This window comes from Canis aureus, chromosome 26 (assembly GCF_053574225.1).
Source record: "Canis aureus isolate CA01 chromosome 26, VMU_Caureus_v.1.0, whole genome shotgun sequence".
In the NCBI taxonomy this organism is placed as follows: Eukaryota; Metazoa; Chordata; class Mammalia; order Carnivora; family Canidae; genus Canis; species Canis aureus.
In genome coordinates this window covers 35,571,877-35,592,956 of record NC_135636.1, presented here as the reverse complement: position 1 = coordinate 35,592,956, position 21,080 = coordinate 35,571,877, and the positions used below count along the sequence as shown (strand labels likewise).

The 21,080-nt window shown below is 46.9% G+C and overlaps 1 protein-coding gene and 1 non-coding gene across 14 annotated transcripts in view; one reads left to right on the top strand and one right to left on the bottom strand.

The window, feature by feature from the left end:
• Positions 1-21,080, top strand: part of PTPRT (protein tyrosine phosphatase receptor type T) — a 1,037,422-nt gene that overhangs the window by 938,862 nt on the left and 77,480 nt on the right. For all 13 annotated transcript variants that reach the window (XM_077873195.1, XM_077873196.1, XM_077873193.1 and 10 more), the window contains one exon: positions 13,839-13,926. In XM_077873195.1, coding sequence (XP_077729321.1) covers positions 13,839-13,926 — 88 coding nt within the window. The remainder of the gene's footprint in view (positions 1-13,838; positions 13,927-21,080) is intronic.
• Positions 6,173-6,293, bottom strand: LOC144298961 (small nucleolar RNA SNORA43). The gene has a single exon (XR_013365792.1). It is a non-coding gene; the product is annotated as a small nucleolar RNA SNORA43 (small nucleolar RNA).

The window sequence follows — 21,080 nt, the reverse complement described above, 5'->3', positions numbered from 1 at the left end:
GTTTAGTGCTGCCTTCAGCCCAGGTTGTGATCCTGGAGACCCAGGATCAAGTCCCACATCGGGCTCCCTGCATGGAACCTGCTTTACCCTCTGCCTGTGTCTCTGCATCTCTCTCTCTCTTTCTATGTGTGTGTGTCTCTCATGAATAAATAAGAGGCCATGGCAGTAATCCAGGTAAGAGACAATGGTGATGCAACCGAGGTGTGGCTGTGGAGGTGGTGAGAAATGGTTAGATTCTGAATATATCTTACAGATAGAACCAACAGGATATCCTAACACATCGGTATGTGTGTGAAAGAAAGAGAAGAATCAAGAGTAATTCCAGGGCTATTATCTGAGTCACTGGAAGGATGGAGTTGACACTAATGGAGATGGAAAGCCACAGGGAAACCAGACTTGGGGCCAATGAAACAATTGGGAGTTAAGTTTTGAACTGAGTTTGAAATGTCTATTAGACCTGTTAGTTGGGGGGATCCCTGGGTGGCTCAGCGGTTTAGCGCCTCCCTTTGACCCGGGGCACGATCCTGAAGTCCCGGGAACAAGTCCCATGTCTGGCTTCCAGCATGGAGCCTGCTTCTCCCTCCTCCCCCCCCCCATAAATAAATAAATAAATAAATAAATAAATAAATAAATAAATAAATAAATCTTTAGACCTGTTAGTGGGGATGGAAAGTAGATAGTTGGATATATGAGTCTGGAATTTGGGAATGAAGCCTGGGCTGGGGAGAAAACTTAAGGAGTTACTGTCATACAGATAATATTAAAGCCATAGACTGTTCAAAGTCATGAAGCAAGTGAGCATCAACAGAGATGATAACCAAGGACTGAGCCTTATGGAATTTCAACCCAATGTGTGTGTACTCTACATAGGCCAGGTATTGTACTAGGTTCTAGGAAATGAGATGAGATAGAGCCCTTTCCTTCTGGGACAATTTAGAGCCTATTCTTAGACACAGGCATATAAACTGATCACTTCAATATCTTGGCAAAAACAACACAGTATAGTGCTATGGGAACCCTTGGGGGTGGTGTTCATTCAGCCTAGCCTGGGAATGGATGGCCATTGGCTTTCTGGAAGACATAAAGCCTGAATCCAAGCTTGAGAAATAGGAATAATCAAATGAAGTCAGGGAAGGATGTTCTGGGCAGAGAAACTAAACCAGGATATGGCATGAAGGTGTATATCGAAGGTTGAGTGAAGAAAACAAGAATCACTTTGGTATGCAAACTATATTTGGTGCACAAAGCATACAGGGAGATGGTGTTGGAGTTATCAGAAGTAGTGGGCTAAGAGTGGGGAAGCGAGGGGACATTTGTCAGGCTAAGGAGTTTGGATTCTATTCTAGGGGTCATGCGGAACCATGGAAGGGAGCAGCATTTTTTAAAGTTGAATTAGCATTTAGATGTAATTGTCTGGCATAGATCAGAGCAGGGAGACCAGAGGCAGGTAGGCGGGTAGGCGGCTGGGACACTAATTGAAGGAAAAATGGAGTTGCTCAAACCAGGAGACTGGGCCCAGAGCCCAGACAAGCCCACACACATTCTCTCATGTAAAGACATAAAATCAGCTCATGCTCTTTGGCGTGTAAATTTGAGTCTCTCAATATATATATGTATATTTTAAGCTCAATGACCTAAAGTCATGTATGAATTGTTCTAATAGTCAAAAGGCCTGGATTCAAGTCCTATCTCCTTCATTAAGTATCTGGGTGACCTTGGGCAGGTTATTCTCCTTCCCCGGCCTCTATTTCCATGTTTATGCCATGTGGGTCCAAGTGATCTAAAAAATCCTTATGTCCCACATACTTTGTGAGCCTAAGTAGAAACTAATTGTCCAGGCCAGCTGGATCTCCCTCCTATTGATCATCCAACTGGACCCCTTTCTGGGGCTACCACCCCCATAGTTACATCTCAAGTCCTAGCAACCATGATTGACCCTCGGTCCTGGGTGCCCAGGAGCTCAAGGAGACCTAAGGCAAATTAACTGCACCTCCCATACAAATATGAAGGCTTTCAATCTTGGCCCCTTAGAATTACCTAGGAAATTGTTAAAAATACTAATGCACAGGTTGTCTTTTAGACCAATTAAATCAGAATTCCTAGAGGTGGGTATATTTTCTAAGCTCTGTCAGTAACTATAATGTACTTTTAAGGTTAAGGGACACTTGTCTAAGGAGACCCATGGAGTCACCAGTGTTTGCCATGCCTGTACCCCCAGACCTTTCACCTCACCTACTCTACTTGCTGCTTGTCACATCTGATGCCATGGGGCATGAGATAACCCCTCACAGAGGCAATGGGACAGGACACTGCCACATTGAAGCTAAGAGGCTTCTGCCTGTGATCTTGGACTGCAGAGTCTACCCTCCTCCCTGTCCTATTTCTCCCAGCCCTGTTTCCCCCCACCTTCCCCCATTACAAAACAAAAACCTTAGGCTGCCAACAAATGCTAGGAGATGTTGGCTACAGAGAGTTGTCTGTGAGCCCGGAGAGCTCAGGCATCATCATGGTCAGAAGAAGGGTAGCAGGCTCCAAGAAGATGTGAAACAACAGGAAGACGTGACTTTGTCATGGAGAGAAGGGAAGCATTTTAATCCCAGACCAATCCAGGCAGTCTGTCATTGTAATAAATGATGAGCCCAGTAGGACGACCAGAAGGTATCTGGTTATTACAGCCCCATTAAGACTATTTAAGGCAACAAGGAACAGCTGTGAGGAATAGGATACAGCCTAATGAAGAGCAAACATTTGTTCATTCTCCAGTTCTGGACAGACATGCCGCATGCATGGCTTCTGTGGCATGAAGCCAGGGTTGCCACATTTCTCCTAGTCATCTGTAGGTGATGGTGGCAGGCAGCCTTCAGATGGAGCATCACCATGGAGATGGATGCTTCAGCACACCCTAGTGTCCTCTCCTCTGCTCAGGGCCAACTGAGTATAGGCAGATAGATCTTATGCTTCTCCCACAACTTTTTCTCTCCTCGGTTGATGAGATGAGTCACAGAGGATCCCACTAGCAGGTGACTCCTAAGAGATCCTAATCCCCCTCCTTAACTTGCAAACAAAAGTGATTCTGGGGAGGGACCTGGGGAATTAGTAGCAGGTGCCCCAGTCATGACAGGGAAAACCATGGCTGTTCTCCAACTCTGGGAATTCACAATGACCAAAATAGGACAACTTGGACTCCATCTGGTCATTTCACTCCACTCCCCATGGGTTAAAATAAGGAGAAAATGGGCCATTTCCAGTGGGTGGGTAAACCATGTAGGTTCAGACTTGAAAGATTTTCTAGCAGGAAAAAGCTCATGTAGGAGACTATTAACTCAGTGTTTTCCCTTGAGCTTATTTTTATTTTCTATTTATAATTCTGTTTGTAACCCAACAAACAGTATTTGCTGCATTTAATATAACAGCCCTTCCCAACCAAGTGAGTAATTTTCAGATGGTTCCAGAGAAAAATCACTTCACCATGAGTCAAGACTTGGCTTTCAATCTGTTCCTGACATGCTGGGTGGACTTGGCCAAGGATGTTCACTCCCTGGGTCCCCATTTCATCTCCTGTGAAATATTTGACTGCATAGTGTGGACTCCTGAAGCCTGGTAGTGTATACTTCTACACCATTTGGCCAGAAACACTTACTGAGTGCCTACTGTGTACCTCACACTTTCAGGAGCCCTGGAGATAGAAAGCCCCAACAAAGGAAATGAAGACCTACTTTAAAGGAAGATGGTCTTACTACACCATGTACTTACATAAGAAACTCTAATTAAAATGCTTTGCAGCACGTGGGTAAGGGCAGCCCAGGATGAATGTGGGTGGGAGTGGAGGTGTTGTTTATTTTTGCTTTTTGTCAGTTATTACTGCCAAGATCAATCAGAATCTTCACAAAAGATGAGACACTGAGTTGAAGTAAAGTGGAAGAAGGCTGGATGGAGGCAGTAGCATGTATGGCAGAGGTAACCATGCATGCAGGGCCTTGGAAACATGAAAGAATTGAAATGTTGCAAACTAGTTCTTAGAAGAGAAACAAAGGTGCCTATGAAGAGAGAAATAAAAATGAAACCAGTTAGGGAGATAAAGAGGAATTCTATGCCCTTTGCCCCATTTTCCTGACAAAATCAACAAGGCAATAATCATGGCTTTTAAGAGCCCTTCCTTAACCCTGGCTGACTTTGTTTCAAGAAAGAGCTGTTGGCCCAGAGACAGCCACCCAGGAGCTCATGCATGAAGACGGTGACAGTGTATGGACCACCAGTCAGTAGCCTAGAATAGGACACAGAGATTCCCCAGATCATGAGCTCAGTGCTGGGAGGAAAAGAGGTTTCCTAGTCTGAGTTTCCCCAGTAGACAGTAGACTTCATGAAGGTAGAGGCCAGGTCTTACTCCTCTTTCTTCTCTGAAGCATCTGCAGAATAGTATATAAATAGTAAATATTAATCGAATTACAAAGTCCTGGCAAAAATCTTTGTGGTTAAGAATAGTTCTATCCCTAAAAAGCAGCATTTCTTAAAGAAAGGCACCAATGTAGTAAGACTCTCAAATCGCTGTCTCTGTAGTGGCAACGAGTATCTGCCTTAAAATTTAAGTTGACTCTTTCCCAGGAATCTGCTGTTTCCATTTACCATCCTGCCTAAGGCAGTGGTTCTCAAACGTGACATGTGTCAGAATCACCTGGAGAGTCAGTAAAGAACATTAAGATGCAGGCTCATTGACACAGGACAGGGCCCAGGCCTCTGCATTTGACCAAGTTCTCTAGGAAATTTGAATTGCTACCAACGTTTGAGAACTGCCATCCTAAAATGTGTCTTTAAAAGAGACCTAGTAGCTTTTCATGGGGATTTTTAAATGGTGCTCTGTGACTCTACACACAGACACGCACTCAACTATTCCACCTTGATCAGAGTTCCTGTCACAGACAAATACCCCCATCTCACTGCCATCTGATTTTCTACTCAGCTTCCCCAGAAGAACTCATAAATTACAGTCTATTTAGTGACATGGTCGCAATAATATTTGCTCTCCTGATGCCACTCTGAGTAGATGTCATTAGTCATCCTCTCCTGCCTTCTCTATCCACATTTATAATCCCTAAGGCATGTGCTTTTCAGCACAGAAAGAGGCGTTCATTGCAAGCTTGGCCTCTGCCAGGGCCACCACTAACTCATATAGCTCCTTAAGGTGAAACAGCAAGAGGTACACTTGTCTCAAGATACTTGTTCATAATATATACAGAAATCTATCATACCTACCAGATGTCTGATGCTCCCTCAGACTTGATGCTCTTGCATTGTGCGCAACCAGTGCGGCCATCCATGGGGACCCTTGCCATCCATCAGCTAGCCATGGACTTCAGTAAATGTGGGTGTTTACTGAACTCATGGACCTCCGTTGAGACCAGACGTTAGGCTTCCAATAGCTCACAAAATTCCATTGCACTTCTTGAATGCTTGGTCTTACCTGTTTCTATGGTGAACAATTTGTTATGGTTTATCTAGGATGGTCTCAGTTTTAAAATGAAAATCCTATATAGCCCGGGAAGTCCTTTGGTCCAAGGCAAACCAGGATGGATGTTGTAAGGAACCCCCCATCTTTGGTCTTATGACAATAAACTGGATGTTTGTGATCAAAGGGAGGCAGAGAGTGAATTCTTGAAGTAAGCCATGGGCACTTGAGAGCACATCCTTAGTCAAGACTGGGACAGAAGAGCCTCCAGACACCTATGTACCAGGCATGGTATGAGGAACCCATGACAGTTACCTGGGTTAGTCACTAATCATCACAAAACTCCATGGGGTGCATTTGTGTTTCAGTTTTTTTGTTTTTTTTTTATTTAAATTTAATTTGCCAAAAAAAATTAACTTGCCAACATATAGTATAGTACATCATCAGTTTCAGATGTAGTTTTCAGTAATTCATCAGTTGCATATAACACCCAGTGCTCATCCCATCTTGTGCCTTCCTTAATGCCCATCATTTTTCATTTTTTAAATGTACATGCTATAAAATCCATTTTGGGTGGGGGAGGTAGGGGTATACAGTTCCATAAGTTTTAACAAATGCACAGAATCATGTAAACACCAATCAGCAAAAAATTCCCCGTTTTGTCCCTTATAGTTAAACCTTCCCTTACCTCTAACCTGAAGGATGTTGGATTGTTTGGGTTTTTTTAAAGCGTGATAGGCTATAAACCATTCTTAGCGCTCACTATACTGAGCACTGAGCCTAGAAATAGCCACTTCCTCTTTGCCTCCACTTCGCAGGTGCAGCAGAGCATCGACATCTACAGGGCACCCATTCCCACCCACCCAGCCTGGAGGCCAGGCTCAGAAACATGGCAGGGCTGTGAAGGGTGTATTATTGACTTAATTTTCAGGAAAGTTCATTGAGACTTAGTGATGAAATATTAACTCTAGGCTGTCTGCCTTTTGCAAAGCTCTGCCTTTTCCCTGACTCCGGTGCACAGTTGGTGGGCAAGAGGTATTCTTGACAAGATAAATGAATGAAGGACCCAGTGGAAATGGTGCCTCCTTGGTGAAGACTCTCTGGAGTCTTCCTGCACCAAGAGATTGCAGTGGTGTGCAAGGATGCAAGGAAGTCCTGGCAGGCTGGACTGTGCTGGGAGGAAGTAAGCCCTTGGCTGTGCCCTGCGGTGGCAGCCAGGAACTGCCTGGTCAGCATACCGTGGGCCTGGTTTTGCTGCACCCCAGGGCACATCCTATCCAATTATCTCCAAGGATATAGTCAAACCACAGGGAGTAAGAGGGGCATCATAACTGACAGAGTCTGCTGAAGATAGTGGGTGAATGGGTAAATGAAATGGACCAAGATGCTCTCAGCCTTGGATTGGAGGTGAAGTTGTGCTCTGAAGTGCTCTGAAGTTTCAAAATTTGGGCATAACTGAAGGAGGCTTATTTACACAGAAGAGTGTCCAAAGAAGAATGGCAAGTTTCAGAAAGGACCCTCCTGTCTCAGGAGGGCCAAAGCTACAGGTAGAAGGAACCAGCCAGTCATCAGGGGCAATCCTTGGTGAGAGCAGAGAACTAAAGTAGTAAGTGGGGAAACTGAGGTAGGTCGTACCATCCTATGGACTGACTTAGCACAGCAGGGCCTAAAAAGCCATGACCTCCAACAGGGTCTCTCTAGGTACATGGAATGTCCGGCTTTCTGAGCTCCACGGCTAAGAGCAAGGCTGGATGGGTGAGTGAGTGGGTTGCAGCCACAGGGAGGGTTAGTCTGGAGTAGATACCAGATCTTATCCTAAAGTCTAGGAAGTCTATCAGCAAGGATGAAAGGAGGGTTCACCAGAGAACTCTCAGGGTTCAGGGAGAGCTCTTAGCCACTTATCATGCTGCTAGTACTGGCTCAGCCTCCTCATCTTAAAACACGTCCAAAGCATTTTCATTGATGCAGAATAAAATTCATATTCTTGGTGGTGATTCACCGACTCCCATTGTGCACCGCACCCTCTCCGTCCACATTATGTGTCACTCACTCTTATTCTCTTGACCCCAGACCCAGAGAAACCCCCACTTCAAGCTCCAGACCACACCAAGCTCATTCCACCTCAGGGCCTCACTTGCTTTTCCCTCAGCTCTTGGAAGGGATATTCTGGAATATTCTTCCCCCCAGCCCTTGCCATGGCTGGCTTCTGCTCATCATTTAGTGTTCAGCCTGAATATGTCAACGAGAGACAAGTAGGAACATGCCTGGAGTTAAAGCTGGGTTAAAATACTGCAGGCCATGTCAGGAAGAGGATGTGAGAAAGGACTCCTAGGCTGTGAGCTGCATTGGATGATTTGGGGCTTTGTTCTGGAAGTGGACATTGTTAGGAAGTGGTAAGATTTCTGTGTTTAGTTAGGACTATGCAGTGATCCCGTTTTTGTTCGCCCCATCCTGGTCTCAGAGTAGCCTAGACCAGTGTTGGCATTCTGTGAAATTGTTCGTGTTCAACGGTAAAACATTAAGGCCAGGCCAGCTGCTGGAAGTCAGGGGCCAGCTTCTTTCCTCCTCAGATGTCACCTTTTCAAAAGGTTCTGTGCAATCCACTCTATCTAAAGCAGTCCCTTGTTCCCAGGCATTGTCTATGCCAGCGCCTTATTTATTGCCTTTACAGCAATGATATATACTGGTTTATAAACAGTAATTATCTTGTCTGTTTATTTATTATCTGCACCTTCCCACAACTAGAACAAAGTTCACAAGATGTTATGTGCCACATCCATTGCTATTATTTCTAGGACCTAACACAGTGCCTAGCACCCCAGATGGTTGCCATGAAAGGGAGGGAGAGAGCAAGGATGGAAGGGAGGAGGAGGAGTGGAGGGATTCACTCAATTTGTATTCTCAGGCAAGTCATTTCCTGTTTCTAGACCTCACTTTGCCAATCTCTAAAGTGAGGCAGTGGTTTTCTCAAAAGATCCTTGCAGGTCTGACTTTTGAGGATTCTATGAATATCACAGCTCAGACCTCCAGGGATGAGGACGTTCCCAAATGCATCCTTTAGGACATCCCCAAATGATTGCCTTAGAAAAGCAACACTGTTCAAGAGTAGCAAACATTTCCACACTCAGAAAAGAGTGTAAAAATAGAGCTCGTGCTCTCAGGAGAAGAGAATGAGAAGAGGAAAGCGGAGATTGATAATGGATGAATATAATGAGATGGCAATTTTGGTTTGAAAAGAATGTGATTAGCTCCTAATGACCGCCGCCATTCCCTGGTCAATCTACTGTAACTAGCCGCTAATGTAAAAATAATGCCCCTCGGCTGGCTCACTTTGAAGATGGAGATGAGTCTCCCTTTCATACTTTTACCTCCTCGTATTTTTTTTTCCCTTCAAGAGATTATCCCCTATTACATCCCAGCTCCCTCAAAAGGGAAATGGATATGTGATCAAAGTTGGCCAGTTGGGGGTCATTACTTCTCACTCCTGGGTAGCTCTCTTGGGCCTTGTCTCCTCCAACTTGGTCAACAGCATCACAGCCCCAAGGCTCACACCTTCTCCCCCAGCCCCACCAAGGGACGCAGAGGCTCCCAGGGCTGTGGCAGGGGCCCACATGGTTTCCCAGAGAAAGGCCACTTATCACAACTGCTTTGTTTAGCTTTAGGATTTTTCAAAGGATACCTGCATGCTGGTGCATCCTGAAAGGCATGGCTTAGATGTTGAGAAGACCCCCACATTTGCCATTTAAGGACTCCAGGAGTGGACAGGGATCTTCATCAAATCTCTGCAGCGTCACAGCACAGAAGATGCATGCTAATTCTGTGGGGCCCCCATGGAGCAGGGCAAAGACAAAGTACATAGAGACAGAGGAAACAAAATACTGCCCAAACTGTCCATCAGTGAGACAGGAAGCATTAGGAGGTTGTGGGCTCTCTGTCACTGAGGGTCTCTAAGTAGCAGGTGCCATGGACCAGCTTATCCACTGCCTAGAAGGCCACTGTGGGAGGGAACACAACCAGATAATTTTCAAAGTCTCTTATACCTCTGAGATTCCAGAGAATGCACAGAAGCCACCTCACCCACTAGTATTTTCAACCATCTGTCCAATCCATTCATTTATTCCAGAGGGGATTCGGGTACCTATGAAGTACAGGCCAGTATTGAGCTCTAGAGATACAGACATGAACAAGGTGCTGCCCTTTTCCTGGAGTAGCCCATCATCAAGTTGGAAGACCAGACTTTCAAATTATTAGATATAAAGTAGTCCATCTAATAATAGAAATGACTGACTAACTGGGGATGAAGTGGGGTGGTGGGAGGGTTAGCAGAGAAGGTTTCACAAAATGAAAGATGCTTGAGCTGGGTTTTGTTTTGTTTTGTTTTTTAAAGATGTTATTTATTTATTCATGAGAGACACAGAGAGATACAGAAAGAGAGGAAGAGACACAGGCAGAGGGAGAAGCAGGCTCCATGCAGGGAGCCCGACGTGGAACTCGATCCTGGGTCTCCCGGATCACACCCCAGGCCAAAGGCGGTGCTAAACTGCTGAGCCACCCGGGCTGCCCTTGAGCTGGGTTTTGAAGGATAGGTAGGAGTTTACCAGGTAGAAGAGAATTTCTTTTCTTCTCTTCACAGGCAGAGGGAACAGCATGTATAAAGTCAGTCTCAGAAGTTTGAAACACCTGAATTTGTCTGTGGCCTTGCATTTAGATCCTTATCTTTGGACTAATAATATAAAGGCAAGAAATGAAGCTGGAGGGTTGTGTGGGGTGAAGTCATTAGGGACCTGGTATCAAAGACTCTGGAATTTATCCTGAAGATAATGCCAAGGGGAGTAACTGGGTCCTATTCACATTTTCGAAAGATCTCTCTGATTACAGTGGAGAATGGATTGGAGGGGACAAAACCAAAGCAAGAGAAACCAGTGAGGAGACTCCTGGGAAAGTGTTTCTCCAGGTAAATTCACTATTTGCAAGAACTGTGGCTGTATATTAGAATCACCCAGGGAGTTTAAACACTGCTGATGCCTGTGTCCCATCCCCTAAGGGTCTGACTGAATTTAATAGGGCTGTGGCTTTGGGAGTTTTAAAGTTTCCCCAGATGATTCTAATGTACAGCCTTAACAAAAGCTCCAGCGGACTGTAACCTAAACCCTAGTACATGGTAGGTACACAGCAGATTCTTCCCCCACCCAAATAATTGTGAGAATATTTAGAGTGTCCTATTCTTGCCTTCTTACCATTTTGAGGTGGATGTAAGTGAATGAACAGTTGGCTTTTATCACACAAGGTTTCAGGTAGAAAATCCGCCCCTAGAATATCAGCTTAAACCTTGAGAAGTCCAGCATTACCAGTGAGACAAGCACAGCCCACCATGGGCCTGACAAATTGTCTGAAACAGCTGGTGCCACCAGGATAGAGCAGGACAATGAGGCCCAGGGCTGGAATCTGAGTGCTTAGAGTTACATGCAAAAGCAAGAACCATCTGCAGTCTAGAGATGTCCTAAGATGGTGACAAGGTGGATGAAGGGTGATGGTCATTTGTAAAGAGGAAGAAGAGGATGAGGAAGAGGAGACAGGTCCTCCATTTGTAAAGTGAGCACTTTCTTGTCTCCATGCTTTTGTCACACTCAGATTTAGGGCAGGGATTGGTGCTAGAGAGTAGCACTTGCTTAGCTTTCCTCTGGGATGCTTAAGGGTTTGTGACACACAAAGATAAAAATTCTGATCAATCAATAGCTGGGAAGACATTCTAGTACCCCAGTCTGAAACTCTGGGGAAAACTAAGTGGGAGAACACAGCTTAGCCAGGCAGCCCAGGCAAGGGCCTCCTACCCCATCTCCATTCGATCTAGAATGACTAGATAGCAGAATGAGCACTAAGTTCAACCTACCCAAACACTGCATAGTTGAGGATCATGGTCATGCTTCTAGAAAAAAGGTTGGCAAGGTACAGCCACAGGCTAAATCCAACCCAACACCTATTTTCGTGAGGTCTTATCAGAATGTAGCTATGCCCACTGGCTCGCATTTTGTTTGTGAGTGCAGTCACTCTACAACCATAGAGTATGAGTGGTTACGGCATGGAGTACACGGCCTATGCTGCCTCTCCAAAGCCCATGCTGCCCACTCTCTGACCCATCTCAGAAAGTTTGCCAACCTCTTCTCTAGAAGACACACCCATGTTGGTTTAACACAGGGGAGATTGGAAGCAAAAAAGAAGGGATACTGTGCATGAGCTGGGCTTTTAGTAGACAGCGGTCCTGCCTGCCTATAAAACACAGCCCACTGACTGGTGGCACTTGTGACCACTGGGCTTACAGACTGCTTGTTTAGGCTGAACCTAGAAAGGGATGGATGGGCAAAGGCAGGCCAGTGTAATAAGATGAGTGGATGCTCCTTTTCCCTGCACCACAGACATCGAGCTGTATAGATGGAAGGTATTGCAAACCCAGCCTCAGAAGCAGTGCGGGGGCCTATGAGCCCACTCTGCTGGGTACAGGGTGGAAGCATGAATCCAAACACAGCCCAACCTTCATGCTTCTGCAGCTTTCCTACAGCTGTTCCTGCTCACTTAAGTGCCCATCTTCCTTCTCTGTACCCTCCCATTTCTATAACACTTGGCTCATAACTGTTGATCATTCCACATGGCTGTTGACTTGTCTGTCTCCTCCTGGGTTGATGACTCTCAGCCCTTCTCTCCCCCAGCTCTGACTGTGAACTTCTATGTCCAACCTCTTATTCAGCATCTCAGCTTGGATGTCAAATAGTCATCTCAAATATGGCTGCTGATGCTGTTGTTACTGGGTGGAATGTGTCAAGCTGTACACTGCACTCAGCAAGCACTCAGGTGTTCTTCTAAGCACTTAATGGACCCAAAACACAACACTTCATTCCTGCCCAGTTCTTTCTCCCCATGTACTTCTTCTCCATCTCCGCAAATGCCACAGCTCTCCACTCAGCTCTTCAAGCTAACAGTCTAGAAATCAGCCTTCATGCCTCTTTCCCATCATAGTCCATACTTAACAATAGATGTGGTGGCCTGCCTGTGTCCCCTCTATACTCGGCATTCCCACGCATGCTTACCCAATGCTCACACTCTGGAAGCACTTGTGGATTGTTGCCCAAGGACGTTCTTAAAGAATATGCACCTTACCTGCAGAGCATGGCAGAGGTGCTAAAGGATTTCCTAAGTCAATCAATCAATCAATAGTTGATGGGAATTAGTGGGTAAATACCCCAACATGAAACAGGACCGTGAGATTAAAACCCAGGTATACACTGTGGTGACTTACTCACTGAGGTACCCTGTACTGACTTCCTTCCCTCGATTGTGTCACTTCCCCCACTCTTCCCTCCATACTCCTTAGGGCTGCCTCCCAAAGAAGATCTCATATTCAAATCCTTGTTTCCAAGTCTGCTTCTGGGGGAACCCAAATCTACAATATTCAACCAAACATCCTGAAAATAATCAATTCTCACTACATCTGCTGCCACCATCCTGGTAAAGGGTCCAAGGTACCGTCATCTCTTACCTGGGATATTGCAACAAGTTCCTAACTGATCTCCTGACTTCCCTGCCAGGCCTCCTAGAGCCTATAGCCCATACATGAGCCAGAATGTATTTTGTAAAACATAAATCAGTTCAGCCAGCTGCACTGCTCAAGACCCTCCAGTGGCTTCCCATCTCACTTAGAATAATATCCAACTCCTTACCCATGACCACAGTGCCTTAGATAGCCAGTCCAGATGCTCCCACCACTACTCTCCCTGCCTCACCCTTGAATACGGTCATTGGTTACCACTTTTGCGCCAGCTGTTCCCTCTGCCTGGAAAGCACGTCCTGCTTTTGGCCCAACTTTTTCACATCAATAGGAGTTAGTTAACTGTTACTCTCTCAGAGAAGCCCTACAAGACTGTATAATCTGAAAAAATTCTTGTCCTGCATCACTATCCATTCTCTCTGCTTAATTTTCTTCATAGCACTTTCCAAAATCTGAAATTATATACATTTGCTCTTTGACTTGTGGAATCACCCAGTTGACTGGAAGCTCAAAGGGGACTTTGTCTATTTCTCTATATCCCAAGTACCTACAAAAGTGCCAAATACATATTAGGGACTCAATAAATATCTGTCAGTTGAATAAATGAGTTAGTAAGCAAATGACTCTGCCACAGGGCCAGATTTGAGCTTATGACACACAGAAGGAATCAATAACATTTGAGTCAGTGAACGAATAAGTCCATGGAGGGGCCACGTCTATTTCTCCCTAGGCCACATCCAAGTACACAGAGTCCTTTACACTGAGTTAACCATCCCAGTGGATCTGATTTCCCCCTGGCACATGGATAAAGCCCCTATCTCAGGCCATTCTAACCACTCTATCCTTCCTTTTTAGGCCTTACCAGAAGGGCAGACAGCTTCGTGGGACACAGCCAAAGAGGACGAAAACCGCAATAAGAATCGATATGGAAATATCATTTCCTGTAAGAGCCCTGAGGGTTTGGGGAGCAACCAGTTCAGGGTTCAGAGGAGCCCAAGGCTATTCTGGTGACACAAGAGGGGTTTAAGGCATTGTGGGTTTAAGGCATCATGACTGCTGCTGGCCCCACTGCAAGGGGGGCAGGTGTTGTAAGGTGAGTGTCACCACGCAGGGCATGCATGGGCCAAGACACTTGGTGGCACCAGACCTGCAGGAGGAAAGTATGTTTTGTCAGAGGTAGGGGAAGCATGCAAGGTCATTGCCTTTTTCTCAACAACAGCTTTAACATTCCTATAATAACCCCTGATACATGGTTTGATGAAGGCAGTGTTGCGGAGCAGTTAAGAGTTCTATGGAGTCAGACCACCTGAGCTTCTATCCCAGCTGTGGGGCCCTGGGAAAGTTCCAGTTTCTTCCCTTCAAAGAGATATAAAGACAGGGCCATTTTATAAAGGTATGTAGCCCTTTGCACAGTGCTTGGCAGCATTACTCTTAGCCGTAGAATTAGTTTCTTGTGGTCACTGATGAGCAGTACAGATATATAATAACATCTTATTTTAATCAGAAATCACTGAATCCCCATCTGCAGACATGAAATGAGCTGGGTTGGTAGGGAGATGCACATGATCTGATGTCCATTTTGAAAAGATCACTAGGGAGCAGCCCAGGTGACTCAGCAGTTTAGCACTGCCCGTCAGCCCAAGGCCTGATCCTGAAGACCCGGGATCGAGTCCCAGTGTCGGGCTCCCTGCATGGAGCCTGCTTCTCCTTCTGCCTGTGTCTCTGCCTCTCTCTGTGTGTCTCTCATAAATAAATAAATAAAATCTTAAGATCACTAGGGTAGCTGATTGGGAGGGTAGATTAGATTGGGAGAGACTGGAGGCAGAGGGACTAGCCAGGAGGCTACTGCAGTGGTCCCAGCGATGGATGGTGAGGCCTGAACAAGGGTAGTGCCAACATTTGTGTGTGACTGTGCATAATTTTCAGTGCTAGACTGTGAGGGTGAGAGATACTACAGTGGGAACTGCATACCAGACATAGGTCACACAGTATTATCACTGCCAAATATTGGTATGTACAGCCTTCAAAGCAGCATAAATATAGAGAGGACAAAGTTACCTCATACAAAATGTTGAGCGCATGGTCTGATTAGAACAAGAGTTGACAACAGCTTTTGTCTGCCATGGTGTACTCCACCTGGACCTTTGGATATCTCACCAATTGTGCGCGGAGCATTTCTAGCCTCAGCTCTCAGGACTACCCCATCTAGCCAAAAACAGAGTGGGGGGGGGAAGATCCCAAATAACAAATTATTTCTAGCACACTTCAGTGTTTTGTTTTGTTTAACTGTCTAGACATTGCCTAAGAAAAAAAATTGGAGGAAGAAAGCGTAAGATACAGGCAGCTTGCAAAGGAAGAAAGAGGCAGAAGTTTTAGCTTAGCTGTTTCCTGTGCTGATTTAGGCATGGGCTATGAATGGTAGAACTAATCAAAAAACATTTATAATTTGTCTCTTGGAAGAGAGTAATGCAGGCAGCAAGATTTCTTGCAAGTGAAGTGTTGGAGATGCTCGAACAATCAGGAAGTGTGTTATTAAGACCCGTGACGCGTGGGCCTCTGCTGAGCCAGGCTCTGTTCCCACGGAGCTGGGCAGGCGGCTGCTCATTCTGACCATCCTCTGCTCGAGCACCGTGCATACCATGTCTTACAATATCTGGCCACTTGTCCGTCCCCCCTTTCAGACTGTGAGTTTAGATAGGGGCCACTAATTAGGCTGTGAGACCTTAGGTGATCATGCCAAACGTTAGTCGTCTCTGTAAAATGGGTACAACAATGTCTTCCTCCCAGGGGGTTGCACAGATAAGAAAAAAGATAAATGGCTAGAGCACAGCGAAGAGACCTTGCCTCCCCAAGAGATAAGGATATCCAGCCTGGGCCAGGTATCCGTGCAAAAGCCACACCCGTCTATCTTCCAGACATTTCTGCACATCCTCGGCAGCCAGCACCTTTGCCCGAGCTATTGTCAGCTCTCACCTGGACCCTGCCCAGCCTTCTTCCTGCTGCTGCACATCTAATCTGACCCTCAGCTTCCACCTATCTGATCTCTGACAGAAGCCAGAGAGACCGCCTCAGAATGGGAATTGGATCGTGTCACTTTCCTACTGAAAACCTTTCAAATGGCTTTCTTTCATTTCTTTTTTTAATATAAATTTATTTTTTAATTGATGTTCAATTTGCCAACATATAGAATAACACCCAGTGCTCATCCTGTCAAATGCCCCCCTCAGTGCCCGTCACCCAGTCACCCCCACCCCCCGCCCACCTCCCCTTCCACCACCCCTAGTTCATTTCCCAGAGTTAGGAGTCTCTCATGTTCTGTCTCCCTTTCTGATATTTCCCACTCATTTTTTCTCCTTTCCCCTTTATTCCCTGTCACTATTTTTTTATATTCCCCAAATGAATGAGACCATATAATGTTTGTCCTTCTGGGATTGACTTATTTCATTCAGCATAATACCCTCCAGCTCCATCCACATCGAAGCAAAGCACTCCTTATGCAAAGGTCCTCAGCTACCTCTCCACTCCTATTTCATACTGTCCTCCCCATCCTGGTTTCCCCCATTAAGCCACACTGGTCTTTATTCAGTCCCTTGAGCTTTCTGTGCTCATTCACACCACAGGGACTTTGCACATTCTGCTCACTCTATCTAAGTGCTCTTCCCGCCTCACTTTGCTCTACTAAATTCTACTTATTCTTCAGATCCTTCTTGGTCACCACGTCCTCAGGGAATTCCTCTGACCCTCCGAATTTGGTCAAAACCCCATTATTCACCCTTTGGGCACAATACCTATCTTCTCCTTAATCCTCATCAGCATTGTGATTTGAGAGGCATTTGGATGACTGTTGGCTGACTGTTTTCATCACTGGAATAGATGTTCTGTGACAGCAGGCAGATGACTGTACTTCTGTGTCCCCAAACCTGGCATATGGTTGGGGCTCAGTACAGAGGAACTAAATGTTGGAAAGCAGACTCTCTGTAAGACCCCGAAGGGCTTCCGCCATGGGCCTCTCCCTTCTGGCTTCACGGATAAAATAGAGAATAGTCAGGGAGCAGGGAGGGAAGCAGACCGGCACATAATGACACAGGGAGCAATGATATACCATTGTAGAAGCAAGATGCTCCTGAGCCTGAATGGGGGCCGAGAGTCGGGACACAGAGACAGACAAGACGAAAACCTTCCTGTCCCCCGTGAGAGCTGAGTCTCAGAAGGGTAGCAAGGGAAAACAATGAAAGGGAATGTACTCCATCACTAGGGGCGCAGAAGATGCTGCCGGCACCTGTCCCACCCACACCCTGTGGCCTCACCACCTGGTGTGCAGTGACACCAGCAGGCGGCCTGGCATCCAAGGCTGGGACTAGGGTGAGCAGGCGAGGCACCCAGCATGCAGAATTCAAGGAGATGCCACGCTCAGCTGCAGGATGCCAAGAGCAAGCACCTTGCGGAGGTGGGTGCCCTGGGCACCTCGCTTGCTTCCCCCTCATGCTGCCCTGTCTGCATCTCTTTGCCTGAGGACTTGCTCCAAAGCCAGGGCAAGACACTCTGTGCAAAAGGAAGTGTCTCTCTGGCCTGTGGCATCGCCCAGCTCCTCATCATCCCACTGAGGGCATGTTCTATGCCTTTCCCAGGGTTCCCACAGGGACTGGGCCACAGTAGGAACTGGCTTTCCCACTGTAGGAACTGGCTTAAAATCCCCTCCCTTAGGGGCTGCTTTCTCTCAGCCGCCTCACTGCCTCTCTCCTGCAGAAACCACATGCATTGGGATCCTCATCTTGCATCTCCTTCTGGGGAAACCCCCCAAAGGAGGTAGAGAGAATTCAAACAACTAACGATACCACATTTATTTTTTTTAAGATTTTATTTATTTATTCATGAGAGATGCAGAGAGAGAGAGAGAGAGAGAAAGGCAGAGACACAGGCAGAGGGAGAAGCAGGCTCCATGCAGGGAGCCCAACGTGGGACTCGATCCCGGGTCTCCAGGATCAGTCCCTGGGCTGAAGGTGGTGCTAAACCACTGAGCCACCGGGGCTGCCCCACATTTAAAAAAAAAAAAAAAGATTTTATTTATTCATGAGAGACCCACAGAGAGGGGCAGAGACGTAGGCAGGGGGAGAAGCAGGCTCCCTGTGGGGAGACCCCAGGATCACAACCTGAGCCAAAGGCAGACGCTCGACCACTGAGCCACCCAGGCACCCCCTAATAATACCACCTTGACAGGCTCAAACAAACCTGAATCTCCTTTCTAACTTAAGGCTCAGTAATTCTGCAGTACACTGCAGCCTGATTGGGTCTACACCCACTACAAAAGGAGACCAGGATCAGGCAACCTGTGCATTCAAACGCCCTAAAAGACACCGAGGAACCAAACAAAGACAGAGTCCTGGAATAAAAAGAGAAACTGCCCCGAGGAGTGGAAAGTGTTCCTGCCCTTGTATGTGTCCCTCCCCAAGGCAAAGTCTGCTGCGGCTTGATAAATAGAAATATTCTTGGCACCAGAAGAAAACCAAGTGTGATTAGCATCTTAAGGAACCCAGAGCTCTGGGAGGCTGGAGTGCAGGGGACAAAGGCCCAGGCCAGGAGGACAGAAAAGATTAAAGAGGAGAAGGAGGAGGGGAGGGCACTGCCTACAAATGAAACAATGAAGGAGAAACCTTGGCTAAATCAGCCCTTTCTTCCAAATGAGGCTGTTTAGAATTTGGTAACAGAGACAGTGGAGCTTGCAGGGCTGGGAGGACAGGGAAGTGAAAGGGAAGGAAGTGAATGGAGATCCAGAACAAAGAGTTCTTTGCTTTCAAGCAGCTCTGGGGCAGAGACTGGGGAGGAGGGGAAATTTCAAGAATACCCCGGCATTCCCACGTGGATGATCTGGAGGGGGCCTTCTGTGCTGCTGGGGCTGGGAAGAAGTTATAGGGAGGAGAGGAAGTGATCTCAGGGGTTGCAAATGTCATCAGCTCCGCCAGGGTCCCAGCAGGAAATGTGACCCTCAAGAAGGGGGATTTGAAGAGAATTTAATCAAGTGATTTTTGTCTAAAGGGGTGAGCTAGGTTGGTGTAGGAAGCTGACAAGGAATAGTGCAGTCCTCAAGGCTCACTACCCCAAGGAGAAGCTACCAAGATCCCCCAGAAAGAGAGATGGCCTAACAGGAGGTGTGGCCTTCAGTGGCATCGCTGTCAGCCCACGGTCACCTCAGCAAGCAGAGCTGAGGAAATAAGGACATTGGTCGAATCCTCTTGGTCCAGTTCCTGCAGGTGCTTTCCATTGGCTAAACCCAACCTGAAGCCAGACGACGAGGGAGTCCACAGACCTAGTCCACTGGGCCCAGCTGTACTAGAATATCGGATCCGGGGGACAGGTGGAGCCAGGTTCTAGTCTCAGTTCTTCCCTTGACCGGGTGCATGACCTTTAAGCAAGGTCACTTCATCTCTTTGACCGTCCTCAGTTTCTCCTGTCTCAATGTACGAAGGACAGATTAGGATGAATGAAGGATGGATGACTACTGAATCCAAATCCATGTAGAGACTTCTAAACCCAGATGAGACTTAGGCCAGCCTCTTTGAGTTCACAGGTGAGGAATGATGATCCAGAGATGTAGAGTCCCTGGCCTGGGTCACATAGCAGGTTTGCAGGACACTCATGACCAGCGCTCCAGGCTCGTGCTGCCAGGGTGCCATGTGCTTCCTGGCAAGGCATACTTCTGCATCAAGATGCATCATGCTGTTGGGGGAGGACATGCTAAGGGCTCTGACCTCAGAACAAATGGCCAGCTGGAATGAGCTCTTCAGAGAGGCCATTCTCAATTCCAGGGAGGAACTCAGGTTCAAAACAAACACAGAAGCTTTTCTTTTTCTTTTTTTTTTTTAAGATTTTATTTATTTATTCATGATAGTCACACAGAGAGAGAGAGAGGCAGAGACATAGGCAGAGGGAGAAGCAGGCTCCATGCAGGGAGCCCGATGTGGGATTCGATCCAGGTTCTCCAGGATCGTGCCCCGGGCCAAAGGCAGGCGCCAAACTGCTGCGCCACCCAGGGATCCCCAGAAGCTTTTCTCATAATAGTTTCTCTGCTGATTCCTAGGGAGATGGAACTAGGATGACAAAGTGGGCACTTTGTTCAGTGCTCCTGACTCTCTGTCCCCCTTCTCCTTTGGGGTCTCTGAGGGCGGCCCGTGCCTGGGTCCTACAGACAGCTCTTGGTACAGAAGTCATCAGTACCCTGCTTCATCAGAAGACTTGTTCTGGCCAATGGAGCTCTCTCTCCCTGCCCACAGAGCAAGCCTGCTGAGACCTGAACCATCCCCCACAGTAGCCTTCAGCCCTCAGGGGTTGACTGAGGAGAGTGGGTGTGTGAACATCCTGGCCCATCTCCCCTGTGGCAGAAAAACCTGCTGGATCTTCCAGCAGGACAAAGCCATAGTTTGAGGTGGTAACTGGCTTGATGACAAACCCCTTCCCAGAGTCCTTCCTTTCTCATCCCCTTTCCATCTCCCTTCCCACTTCTGGGGATCACCTTCCATACCAACTACTTGCGCTCAAATCCTTATCTCAGATCCTGCTTCCAAGGGAACCTGAAATGAGAAAACTTGCTTCTCTCCAGAAAATTCCCTCAGTGGAGTGTGGGCTGGATGCCCTGTTTAGGATGAAGCAGAAAATGCATCAGGCAGTCCCCTGTGCCTCTGCCTTCTCCCAGCGCTCTGCCCCTCCATGCTGAACCCCTCTACCCAACCCCCCCCCACCAAAGGCTCCAAGGAGGTCCCTGCAGAGGGGAACCAACCACCCATCCTCAGCCAGCATGGAAGGCCAGAGCAAGGAGGTGGAGGGACTGCCAGGCTGTTTCCCTGTCCTACCCTCTTCCTTGATAATGGTAATTCAATCAAGATTGAATATGCAGACCTTTACCTTCAATGAGGTACCCAGGCAGTCTCCATGGAGCTGTATGCCTCTTCCCTCTCCACTCGTGCAAGATGATGGCATTAACATTTCCAATCCTTCTAGGAAATGATTTTTCAGCTCCACAGTTCATTGTAATGAGCCAAATCTCTTTTCTCTGAAAAATTGCACCTTTTCTTTACCCTCCTGAGTGCCCAGAAGACGGGAAGA